The sequence below is a fragment of the Oreochromis aureus genome, linkage group 23 (genome assembly GCF_013358895.1).
Source record: "Oreochromis aureus strain Israel breed Guangdong linkage group 23, ZZ_aureus, whole genome shotgun sequence".
In the NCBI taxonomy this organism is placed as follows: Eukaryota; Metazoa; Chordata; class Actinopteri; order Cichliformes; family Cichlidae; genus Oreochromis; species Oreochromis aureus.
The window spans coordinates 44,967,513-44,980,677 of NC_052963.1; the positions used below are offsets into that span (position 1 = coordinate 44,967,513).

General features: G+C 42.9%; 2 protein-coding genes and 1 long non-coding RNA gene across 3 annotated transcripts in view; all 3 read left to right on the plus strand.

The window, feature by feature from the left end:
* Positions 1-118: 118 nt before the first annotated feature.
* LOC120436211 lies at positions 119-3,448 on the plus strand. The gene is made up of 3 exons (XR_005610243.1): positions 119-1,175; positions 1,265-1,419; positions 3,198-3,448. It is a non-coding gene; the product is annotated as an uncharacterized LOC120436211 (long non-coding RNA).
* Positions 3,449-3,482: 34 nt separating this feature from the next.
* cope (COPI coat complex subunit epsilon) lies at positions 3,483-11,765 on the plus strand. Its single transcript, XM_031743409.2, has 10 exons — positions 3,483-3,642; positions 3,794-3,856; positions 3,952-4,052; positions 5,613-5,765; positions 6,279-6,332; positions 8,383-8,464; positions 8,683-8,838; positions 10,350-10,418; positions 11,135-11,209; positions 11,441-11,765. Exons 1-10 carry the CDS (start codon positions 3,541-3,543, stop codon positions 11,492-11,494), a joined length of 909 nt encoding a protein of 302 aa, XP_031599269.1. The 5' UTR covers positions 3,483-3,540; the 3' UTR covers positions 11,495-11,765.
* An 89-nt stretch (positions 11,766-11,854) lies between these two features.
* Positions 11,855-13,165, plus strand: part of cers1 (ceramide synthase 1) — a 34,741-nt gene continuing 33,430 nt past the window's right edge. Inside the window, exon 1 of the mRNA XM_039606753.1 lies at positions 11,855-13,141. Coding sequence (XP_039462687.1) covers positions 12,893-13,141 — 249 coding nt within the window. The 5' untranslated portion in view covers positions 11,855-12,892. The remainder of the gene's footprint in view (positions 13,142-13,165) is intronic.

A 13,165-nucleotide genomic window follows, 5' to 3' on the forward strand; every position in this document is an offset into this window, starting at 1 on the left:
AGTTTCAAACTTGAGAGGCACTTGGAAATCACCAGATTGATGTGGGCTCGGACCAATGGAGGAGCAACGAGGGGGAGTGGTCCAAGCCCAATCAGGCCGAAAGAAAAGGGCCATTTACAGCCAGCACAGTCCCTGCCCCCGTGCAGGGCTTCCAGTAATTATCCTCGTCCAGTTCCCAGTCCCAAGGCTGAAAATTTCCCAGAGGAAACGGTGTTAAGGGAACAATGAGCAGGAACTGTGGGGAGCAGCTTTTCTATCAGGGTCAAAATAATAAATAGTCTATAATGTGTCTTTTTTACATAAACGCAGCCTGCTTTGGTGCTTCTGGTGACAGTTTTTGCAGACAAATGTGCAAAACTGTGCTGAGAGCATGATGTCGGGCCAATGATCCTGATGTGAGAGAGGGGGGAAACTATCAGCGGATGTTTTCAGGACAGGGGAAGTGTTTCCCCGTCTGTCTAATGAGGATACAGAAATTCCCAAGGTCATATCCTTTTTGGATTGTTATGTTAAGACAATAGTTTATTTTATATATATGATGTAGGCCTGATACTCTTGCACTTGCAGTGCTATGCTCAGGAAAACCTTTTTTTTGACAGCCAGGTGTGATTATTGAGGTGTTATCTTACTGAGCTACAAGAACATTTTTGTATAATCTCATTTACTGTAAGATTTGTGCTTCTATGGGATAAGTCTGTCACAATGAGAAAAAATGGAACAGTTGTAGTGGTGAGATTGATCTGGAGCGTCCTCTTGTGGTATAATGTGAGAAATTACTCTGTAAGCTGAAGACCTCTGCAGAAATGCACACAAAGTAAATTGTGTGCTGTTTTTCTTCCATTAGTAGTAAGTGGTGCAGAGAGTGGTCGGGATTATCTGTGATAGAAGGATCCTGAAAAGAGTCCAGGTTGATGCTGCTGTCCTAGCAGACAAAGGACACTAAATCTGCATCATTTTGCTGCACACATTCAAGCATCTCAGCTTCCTTAGGCGATAGGCCATGCTCATATCTTTCTTGTGTACAGCATCTGTGTTGGTCTTCCAGTTCAGCCTATTGCCAGTGTGGATGCGTAGGTGCCTGTACTCCCTGCAACTCATCACCATCCTGTCCCAGGATAGACACGGGTCATGAAGTCAATCGTCATCTCTCCGCTCTTATTTACTTCCAGAAGCAGGTGATTCCCCCCAGACAATTCAGCAAAATCGTCCACTTGTGTTCTGTTGCTTGCTCATCACTAAAATACAATACATCCAACTCCTGCAGAGTCATCAGAGTATTTCTGTAGGTGCCGTGACCCGGAGTTGTACTGACAATCTGAGGTGTACGAGGTGAACAGGAATGGAGAAAGCACGATCCCCTGTGGGGCCCTGCACATCACCTAACCAGGCAGAGCACTGCCCAATCTCACAGACTGTCAGGTAGTCTGTAATCCATATAGTTGGGGCTGTGTGTTCTCCATTTTTACACAGCCTTCAGCTTACATGCTGTTGTACAGCAGGGTTTTAAAAGAATACTGATGTCCATTTATAATAAGTAATAATTATAAGCAGAAGAATGAGTATTTGTATAGCACTTTCTAAAACACACATTTACAAAGTGCTTAACAGTTTGGATAAAATCACACATTAGTGATAAGTGTTCATATTTAAACATGGAAACACACAGTGAGATATGCACATTAGAAGAACAAGGGCTAATGCTAACCTATAAAAATGACTCTTCAGCAGTCATTTAAAACAAACCACTGACTCAGCTGGCCTGATGTCCTCTTCCAAAGCTTAGGAGTTATTACTTTAAAAGTGATTCCCTCTGGATTTAATATAGGTGCATGAAACAGTTAAAGGACCCTGATCAGAAGACTTGAGAGGCTGACTGCTGTTGTAAGGTCTCAGCGGGTCTCTTATGTAGACAGGAGCCTGGCTATGTAGGGCTGTATATGTTATTCCAAAAATCTTTAAATGAATTCTGAAAATCACTGGAAACTGAGGCAGGAAGCAAGAATAGGGGTGATGTGTGAGCACCTGTTACTTCATGTAAGGTGCCTCACTGCTGCGCTCTGGACCATGAAGACAGTCTAGGGAGGCGTGCGAGCAGATAATGCAAGTGTGTACTCAAAAAACTGTTGGGTTTCAGTGAAGGTTTGATTTTTGAGATGTTTCTTAAATGAAAGAAACAAAACTGGCTGAGCTCTGAGATTCAAACTTGCTGTTTATAAATAATACCAAAGTCCTTAATACATGATGTGATATTGCCTGAGAGCAGGATGGTGTAATAACTGACCTGCTTAGAGACGTCTTCAGGCCCAAACCAAATAAAACCGTCAGTTTTAGAAACAACTGAGATGGAGGAAGTTTTTAATCACAGCCGAGCATTCACTGAGGAAGGAGAGGTTGTTTGTCTTGACAGAAAAATACAGCTGTGTGTCATCAGCAAAGAAATTCTAGGAAGTGCCTTTTAAGCTGTTTAGCAGAATGCGCAGGGGTATATAAAGGAAAGAAAACTGCACCAAGGATTGAGCCCTGAGGAACCCCGCGTGTGAGGGGGGCTGATGAGGACACACAGATAAGTATGATGAGAACCATTTGAACCAGAAATACCAACCCCTTCCATGATTACTGGTGTCAGAGGCTGCAGATAAGTCAAGGAGAACTAAAGCAGAATATTCACTTTGGTCTAAATGCACAAGAATAAATCACATTAAAATAAGTAAAGGCGCATATAAATGGGTACAGTAAAAGGACTAGATGTTACAATCCCTGATAATGCATTGCTTCAAATGGAGAAAGTCTTGAGGGATGGCGGTTATGAGGAAAGGCAGCCCAGAAACTTCACCAGCGGGATACGTCGTTGTGTGCCTCAGCTTCACAGGGTGTTTTGGTCTTTTACCCAAACTAATCTGCCATTTTTAACCTTCCTTGGTTAGGTTTAGGGATTAGAGATCTGATTATCATATTAAAATTTGGGACACATCGTCAGTAGTGGACCTTGGATTCATCGGGTGTTTCATTCATTATCACTAGACACCCTCATCTAAGGAGGCCCTGCCAGGGTTGATCAGGCCCCTGAGAGTGTCACTGGTTTATGTTAAATTGTTATTTCTCTTCTACTTTCTTCTGTTTAGTTTTCTACAGTTTATTTTCTTCTATCAATTCACTGCAACTGAGAAGTAATACTTACCTCTTTAATATCTATGAAGCCTCACTTCTTCAAAGGGATAAAAAAGGTGAAAGAGAGAAGTAAGACAACAGAGACGATAGAAGAGAGCAGAGCTGGAAGGGCTCGTCTATGCTATAAATGGGTACTACTTGTAACAAAGTAAGAAAGTGACGATCACAAAGTGCCTTACAGTAGAAATGTGAAAAAAAACAGAGCATTAAAAAAAGAGTTGACTAAATACAAAAATTTTTCAGCATGTACCACAGAGATATACCATCAATCTATGCTCTCCCTCAGAGTTGAACTCCATCTCCCAGAATCCTGAGCAAAACGTAAGAAGGTGACGTATATGTGCTACGTGTCCAGGAAGTTCTGTAGTCAACATGGCGGCGCAGCAGGGAGATGTTGATGAGCTGTTCGATGTGAAAAATGCATATTACATCGGCAGCTATCAGCAGTGCATCAATGAGGCGCAGAAAGTGAAGGTAGGTGACAAACAGTTAACAGCTGAATGTGTCTAAACGAAGCTGTCTGTGTCCCCGCGGCTCTGTGTGAGCCAGCAGTGCTAAATGTGTTAGCTCAAATTTCTCTCACTTAATTCGGTGCTGAAATGCTGCCTGTGTTTTGCCTTTGAAGCCGTCGTCACCAGAAAAGGAGATCGAGAGGGACATGTTTTTGTATAGAGCGTACATTGCTCAGGTGAGTGTCTCAATCAGAGCTCTGTTACTGCGCTCCCACCGCTGTCACACGGAGTGTAGGTGAGACCTGTCCTCGTCCTTTCTGTGTTATTGCAGAGAAAGTATGCTGTTGTCCTGGATGACATCAAGGCCAACTCTCCCCCCGAGCTGCAGGCTGTGAAGATGTTTGCAGAGTATTTGTCGAGTGAGAGCAAAAGGTACCATTTTTACATCCACTTCCACTAGTCCACCATGGGAGGGACATAGGACTTGGCGATATGGATAAAACGTATTCTTTTTCTGTAGTTAATACTAGTTGTCACAGTAGTTTTCCAGTCTGTATCAATAGGAGGCTAAAATTCACACTAGTAGTTCGATATGTGCTGTTCTTTGTGGCTCTGTGGAAAGCAGATTCAAGGTTGCCAAGAGAGGAACTGCGATGCTGTGTGAGGGTGTCAAGAGTTTATTTGAGGGTGGTGTATGATGACAGCGAGACTGTTGTGAGGGGTGTGGGAGGAGTGAGAGGTGGTTTCAAGGTGGAGGTGGAATTACATCAGGGTCTGGCTCTGAGCGCCTTTTTGTTTGTGCTGGTGATGGACAGGCTGTCGGATGAGGTAAGACAGGAGTCTCTGTGGACTCTGAGGATTGCAGACAACGTTCTGAACTGTAGTGAGAGGAGAAAATGGGTGGAAGAGAGGTGGAGGTGTGTGTGTGTGTGTGTGTGTGCGCGCCGGAGAAAAGAGGAATGCATGTCAACAGAAAAAAAGAGACAAATGCATGTCTGTGTAAGAGTGAAAATACAAGGAGGAGAGGTAGTAAAGGTCATTACCTGGGACTATCATCCAAGGCAATGGACAGAGTGGGTAGATATGAGTGTTAGGAGCAATTTGTGACAGAAGAATGGCAGCAAGCTTGAAAGGGAAGGTTTATAAGTTGGCAGTGACCTGCTCTGATGTATGATGTTGAAATGATGGAGCTGGAGGCAGAACGAAGATGTGCATATTTCTCTCTGTAAAAATGAGTACATCAGACGGCTCAGGCTTCTAACTTTGACAAAGACAAAGTTAAAGAGGCAAAGCAGAAATGGTCTGCATGCGCAGAGAAGAGGAGGAGGAGAGTGGATATGCTGGACAAAGGATGTTGATAATATGGTAGGAGGAAGATCTCTGAGAAACGCTGTGCAGAGGGTTGGTGTGATGGGGCAGTTAATTGACCTCGCAACCCCCAAAGGAGCAGCTGAAAGAAGAAGAATTTGATGTGCGATTACTTTTAAAATGCAGAGATTTGCGTTCAGCAGAGACTTCTTAAGTGTTTGAGGGTCTCAGGTTTTCATTCATTCTTGATACAGGCCTGATGAACACCAACGGGTCTTATATCTGTTGGCACGTCACTCCAAACTCAAGGGATTGAATAATGTCCTGTGTGTCCCAAATAAGTGTTGCGTTAATAATACACAAACGATACAATACATAATTCAGTTCCTCTGTGGTTAACAGATTGTATAGATAATATATTGATGGTAGGTCTTGTAGATCTTTTGTTTCACTCTAATATAGTCACAGACTGTGTTTCCTGTTCTCAGTGGAAATTGTGTTTTGTGATGTTACGTTTGCTTTGTTTTTATTCATTTTTAACTGCTTAACAAACCTGACAGAATTTAATAAGGTGTCCATATACAAATTTGAATAAAGAAGACAGAGTGTATTTGAAACAGCTTAATCTTTAGATGGTCGTTGTTTTTTCTTCACAGCTTTTAATGAGGCTTTGTTTTTGTTCAGGGACGTAATCGTTGCCGATTTGGACAAAAAGATGGCAAAGAGTGTGGATGCTGCCAACACCACCTTCCTACTCATGGCTGCCTCCATCTATTACCACGAGATGAATACTGATGCTGCCCTCAGGACTCTGCACCAAGGAGAAAGCCTCGAGTGGTAAGAAGGGAGTGAAATTTTTAGCTTAACAAGGTTTGATTTATGATCCGCTCCAAACATTTTTCACCATATTTTACTAATAATCACCACGAAAACAAGAACAGTTTAAATTTTAACTTTCATTTTTATTCATAACCAATATTTGATGGAGATGCTCAGTCATCTGAGCTCATTTTGCATGATTACTGCTTCTGGACTCACTGTGCTGCTTTGACAAATGCGCCTACACGGCTAATATGAAGAAGATGAAGATGAACTACATTTGCATATAGACGTCATCAATCATGTATTATGTTTGACATTTTTATAAATATCACAGATCATTTCTGGGCTGTTTACAATCTGTGAACTCTGTAACTTTGAGCCCTCGTAATTTGTTTTTGGGAAATCTGGTGTTGAAATGTGTCCTGTGTCATCTGTATTCTATGCAGTGGGATCTTCACTCCCTGCAGTTTAAAGAGCGCTGCATGAAACTGACCAAGCCTCACCCTTGTTGTTCTTTTTTTCCATCAGTATGGCCATGACCATTCAGGTGCTCCTGAGCTTGGATCGTGTTGACCTGGCGAGGTATGACATTACTTGGTTTTTTTCATCGAAGAGAAAATTAAACATGATATTAGAGAATTTGCACTACAAGTGGTTGATCAGCTTTTGGAAGCGCACATCTACAGTTCTGTGCAAAAATCTTCAACCAGCTTTCTTGTAATTTTTTTTTTTTTCTTTTTGATGCGGTCTCAAACAATAGTTCTCAAGGTTTTTGGGTTTTTTTTAAAGTTTTTTTTCTCTGGATATTGGCTCGTTTTCAACACTTTATGGCCGGTCGGAGCGGGCACGCTCCATTTTGCCTAACTATTTTAAAAACCACATAAGCTAGCGCAATAATTTTTTTGCATATGAAACCAGAGGAGTCGTACTTACATCTTCGTGGCTCAAGAGTTGGCAGTTCGTCTTGTAATCGGAAGGTTGCCGGTTCGAGCCCCGGCTCTGACAGTCTCGGTCGTTGTGTCCTTGGGCAAGACACTTCACCCGTTGCCTACTGGTGGTGGTCAGAGGGCCCGGTGGCGCCAGTGTCCCACAGCCTCGCCTCTGTCAGTGCGCCCCAGGGTGGCTGTGGCTACAATGTAGCTGCCATCACCAGTGTGTGAATGTGTGAATGACTGAATGTGTAAAGCGCTTTGGGGTCCTTAGGGACTAAGTAAAGCGCTATACAAATACAGGCCATTTACCATCTTATGCATTCAGCTTGTCCTAGGTTACGGTTTACTTCCACATATTGCTTTGCAAAAATTTCATAAAAAGCATTTGGAGCAACAAAAACATAATATTCCAGAAACAGGCTTTGCCGATCTGATCAGCTGTCCATAAAACTTCCTACGTTGGAATAAACGTCAGCACGATTTATCTGATGTCCGCCATTACCTGCCCGAAACCGGAAGTGACGTCATTTTCACAAAAAATGTAGTTTTTTTTCCCTATAGAGTATTTACAAAGATATGCTTGGTGTATCTCAAAAATAAAACCATGAAGACACTCAAAATAAATTTCCTGTGGTTGGAAAGTATTTTGTGCAACCTTTTTGCTTTTACAGTTTTGAGGGATAAACCTCTGAAATTTCGCTAAATAGAAATATGTGTTAAAAAAAAGAAGATTTTTTTTGTAGTTTATTGCACTTTTTTGCAATTTATGTAGTAACTATGGACTTAATGCATACATATTATTAAAATTTGGGATATATTGGTTGTATTGATGTATAGCGACTTGAAATACTCCCTAAACGGCACTACAGCATGTAAAAATATAAAGATAAGCTCTGGCGGACTTGGTTCTATGGTAGGTCTTAAAGGGTTAATCCAGCTCTTGTACCTGACCATTGTCAAAGGAGTTTAGCATAAAAAAACCCACCAAACTCAAAGGAGGAAACATTGCTGGGTCTACACATAATGAACAACTTGTCAAACACCGACTGGGGGATTTCCAAAGAGCGTTTAGCCAAAAACATGGCGTATCTCAGCATGGTGTGCAGCGTATCCCAAACACAGCCAGTGTGATGAAATCCTCCCAGAGCCTGGATCTCAACATTATTGAAGTAGTGTGGGGTCATCTTGACAGAGAAGAGGAAAAAAGGAGGCCAGCATCCAAAGACGAGGTTTTAATATCCTTCAAGAAGCCTGGAGAACTATTCGTGACGACTACTTACAGAAATTACAAGATTATGGCAGCAGACACGCCCAGTCTCAGGGGTCACATGCTAGCCTACTCCTAGTGCCGGTCCCAAGCCAGGATAAAATGGGAGGGTGGCGTCAGGAAAGGGCATCGTGTGTAAAATCTGTGCAAATCAGCATGCACGTACATCCGCTGTGGTGACCTCTTGGGGAAATAAGAGAGCAGCTACTTCGACTGTGTTTCTACTGTATGTTTGCATGTTTCAATAATAATAGCATAATACAGAGAAATGAGGGGGGGCTCGAGACTTTTGCACAGTACTGTATCAAACAGTTTAAACTCAGCAGACCTGCTGTATGTATTACTAATTCTGTGAATTAGAAAAGCTTGCATTAACAAAAACAGACAGTAAATTGGGGCAGTCATCCTCAAATCACATTTTCTTTTTTCATAGGAAAGAGCTGAAGAAGATGCAGGAGCAGGACGAAGACGCTACCCTAACCCAGCTCGCAACAGCCTGGGTTAACATTGCTGTGGTGAGGGGAGAAACATTCATGTTCCTCTGTGCTAACCCTCAGTACATAATAGCCAAAGTGTGACAGGTGGTAAATGGACTGTTCTGCTTATTAAACAGCTCATATCTCCAGGAGCTCTGCACCCCCATCCTCATTAGAAAAACAATACGATGCATATAAAGCAGCTGGGACTGACTTTTCAGAATCATCACTGACTCACAGTCTGTTTGTTATTCCAGGGTGGAGAGAAGCTGCAGGATGCCTACTACATTTTCCAAGAGATGTCTGACAAGTACTCTTCTACACTGTTGCTCCTCAATGGCCAGGCGGCCTGCTACATGGCTCAGAACAAGTGGGAGGAGGCTGAAGGAGTGCTGCAGGAGGCGCTTGATAAGGTTGGAGGACAATAGGAGTTGGGTTTTTTGTGTGTCTCTGTCTTGTCTCTGCATTTATGCACAATTCACTTAATGCTTTATTAACTTGTTTCTAAGGCAGCTTTTAGATCCATGGTCTTAGAGCTGAGAGTAGTGCCACTTTTTACATAATGAATGAACTCCATGTTAAGGAACCAGGAACATCTTCCTCCTAGTCGTGATCCCAACCAATATGTCTGACAGCCTGCACAGAAGCTTATTTTTGAAGCCCATATTAATTTGTTTTCTGCACTGCTCTGGGGATGAAGAACTCCTAAAGGATAATTTATGGTCTTAGTTGGTACGCTGCCTCCGTCTGTCAGCAGAGCAGGCAGACGGGCCGTCCTCGGACTGGAGCGGACTGCGAATGTGCCAATTCTACCATAAGTTCTGCTTAACACAAGTTTAGTTTGAAAACTTGGGAATTTCTTCACAGTGACTCCACGTTCACTGCATCCTGACCACCAGTGAGTGGTTCAACACGGATAAGAAATGACAGTTGCTGCTGATCCTTTTGTTTGTGATAGCAGCTGTTGCATTTTGTGTTTTGTCACGCTCAGTGAACGTGAATGGTCGTGTGTTTGGATGGGAGGCTGGGTTCCTTTTAGTGGTAACCATATTATAACTGCTGAACCCAGACGACCCTGAGAATAATTAAAAAAACAAAAGCATCTTAGCTTAACTGAAGAAGTAAATGATCTGAGTGTAACAGCAGGGGGCAGCACATACACACTTCCTGCACTTCATCTCTAACAGGATTTGGTTGGACTGTAGCTTCTATTCCCCCATTCAACAAATGTTGTTATTGATCCATTTTCATTAGTTAAACTATTTAATAAAGTCTGTTGTTATAAATTAAAACTACAGCTCACTTTTTAAATCAAAGTCATCTGCATTTTGAATCCATCTGTGAGTGCAGATCGCTTTGATGCCAGTGGCCGGGTTATTCTAGTTCCTTTCTAATTAGTTTTTATTTTATTTTGACTTTCTGTTTTTAGTTCAGTCTGTTTCCTGGGTGTATTTTCTCATTTGAGTTAACATCTTTAGCTTAGCTTAGCTTGTATTAGTTTCTGTGTTAATTTTAGTCTTTTTAATTAAGATTTAGGAAAATTGGCACATGTATTACAATAAAACAAAGAGGTTTACTCAGTCTGGTAGACATCCAGATTGTCAATAAACACATGTTATGAAATCTTAACCAAACTAACAGATACTAACGATTTGCCTGTAATAACCTTGGGTGGTGACGCCTGCTGTGAGTCTGGTCTTGTCATGTTTACAGGTTTACTTATTGATTTTAGAGAGCATTGGTTATCCATTCATGTTGCTGTAATGTTCTAAACCACATGTGTTTTTACTGTAATTCATTTAAATCAGTGTGACATTAAACTGGATCACTGCTACCTGCAACAGGTCAAGCTGAGTCTTTCAGTAAGAAACTTTAAACATGCTGAGAATAAAGCGTCTTCCTCTCTCTCTCTTATCCCTATCAGGACAGCAGCCACCCTGAGACACTGATCAACCTCATAGTGCTGACCCAGCACTTGGGCAAAGCTCCTGAGGTGAGACTTTGAACCCAAAGCTGTCTGTGATTTGGTGATTTAACTATTGTTTTTATTGATATCCTATAGATGAACTCATCGTCTTTCAAAGAGGATTTGAAGCAGCTTTGCCCTCTCACCCTTCATGCTCACATCAAGGATTAAAAAAAGGATGCACTTCTCGTATTAGGAACGTTTTGTTTTGAACCAGGAAAATCCTTTCTGCCATGGAGGAGTTGCGCAATCTGGAGATCAGAGTTCATGAGATAAAGCTCACTTATCTTCCTCACATTATAAGGACTTCAGAGCACACAGATAGCAGCACATTGCTGACATGAAGCTACAAGTCATCATTAGAATGTTTCCGCCTGCAGTAACCGCTGATTAGCACATCTCACTCAAGGTTTCCTGGAGTTATGAGGAAATTTCTTTGCAAACTATACGAAACACAGGGTCTTATCTGGTATTATAGAAAGGAATACACAGGTGAAGCATGTAGAGGTTTTATGGCATTACATTTGCATGACTCTGATATTCTTTACGAGTGTTACATGTTACAGTTTGGTTGCAGACACTTTGGAAAAGTTGTTACACTGTTGGTCACCCTGTGTTGCCTTTCGTCTGTAAACCTGCTTTTTGTGGACTTTAAAACTTTGTTTTTGGCCAACGTTACCTGTTTCTTTTGTTTTTTTCCCCCCTTTGGTACTGTTTGTCTGATGAGTTTATGATGTCCCCAGGTAACCAGTCGATACCTCTCCCAGCTGAAAGATGCACACAGAGCCCACCCGTTCCTCAAAGACTATTTAGCTAAGGTAACATCCTTGTCGTTAATCATTCTGACGAATATAACTGTTTATGTGGCTTGGATGTTATGAAAGTTTTAGTGCCAGGTGTCCTTTGGAGCGAAGCCACTGTGGGTCTTTAGCCCTTGTCCCACACTGGTGTAATTACATAAGAGTGCAGATGTACATAAACATGCTTAAAGTGGGTTACAGTGCTCCTGTGGTGCTTAACTGTTTCCTCTGCTCTTTGTTCTCTTACAGGAGAACGAGTTTGACAGACTAGCCCTGCAGTACGCTCCCACAGCTACAGCATAGAGCATCTGCTCGTACTGAGGAGGCACTCTAACAATGGACGGACTTCAGACCCAGCTTCTCCCTTTCATTTAAACGTGTACTGTGCTTTGGTATTTTTTGCTCTGAAACTTTGGTTATAATATTTAAACCACACTAGATGTCACAATTTCCCGTGGGGACAGACCAACGCCTCTTTCTTTTGCTATCCATTCTTGAAAATTGCATTTCTTTTACAACACATCTGTGTAATGCAAGCATTCCTTTGAAATGATAATAAACGTGTGACACCCCGGCTGTGTGACGGATGTGTGGATTTGTGGGGGGAGCGGAAGGGTTTTGGGGGTGTGCCTGAATGTATTAGAGACGAGGAAATTCAGACATGAACGCGCTTTCTGAATTATCTATGTGATGCAAGTCGTGCACATGACGCGTTTTTTTTCAAACACAAAGACAACGGTAATTACGTCACAGCCCCTCTGCTGCTTTTTTCCTTTCTATTTTTTTTTCTATTTATTTATTTTACCCAGTTTTTCTTTAAGCGTAGCTGGCTTGTCTGTCCGTCTTGGACGCACCAGTGAGCGCGGCTCGTCAAACCGTAGGACACGTTGAGCAGCCAGACGAGGAGGAGGAGGAGGAGAATAAGAGGAGGCGACGGGGCTCTTGGTGGGATGAGAACATCCTCATTCATCCGTTTTTTCAAGCTGGAATAACATCTGAGACTCGGCCGTTTGACGGGAACCTGCTGTTTGAACTCACGAGACGTTATATAAGGCGAATAACGGACCCCGATGAGAGCGCGCGTGAGTGTGACAGCGCAGCAGGGTTTGCCACCATCACCGGAGAAGCGACAGAAGCTTTGGACCTCTTTTTTCACCCCCCTCCCTCTATGTTTGTGCGCTCAAAGGCGATAAATGCTAATTCATTCAAGTTGCTAGCTAGCTTGGAAGCCCCTGCCAATGCTGCTCTATTCACTGCGGTGTGCGTTGCGGTTTCACTTAGCTAGGCGGCTAACCGGGGCGCAGATGAGCTGAGTGCGTAGCGGAATGATTAACAGAAGAAACCTCCTCCAGACTGCCGCTGATGGCTCAGATTAATTGTCTATACTGGCTTCGTAATTTTTCTGCGTGATTCTCAAATCCAGCCGCGCAGTCCGCCGTGTCTGCTCTCATACCTGGCGGGGCCCTGGTATCATTCATAAAACTGTCCTGGACGCAAAAGAATGGGCCCCGGTCTTAAATTGGAAAACAAAGAATTAGGCTACTGAAGAGGTTAAGCTGGTTAGAGAGGCTTGCTCTGGCTTCTTTTTTTAAATACAGCTAGCAAGCTGTTTAAGCAGTCAGTCGCCGAGTCTGGACCGTACTGCTCGCTCGTGTCTTTGCCCATATTTTTCTTGCGTGCTGGTTTTTGCGACTCACCACAATGGGTAGTCTTGCCGGGAGCGCCGGGACGGTTGAAGTGGAGCCCATGCCGGGGTACATAGAGTTCATCACCAGATCCACCGTCGTCATGCTGGACGCATGGAGAGACTGTAGCAGCTGCGGTCTGGAGCTCAGCAAACGGACTTTCCTGGATAACGCATACATTACCTGGACCGAAATCGCCCTGTTTTTCTTTTGCGCCTATTTGTGGACGAAGGTCAGGAGGGGACTGACAGAAAGTCTGTTTAAGGTGGGTGCCATGCAATCCCTAATT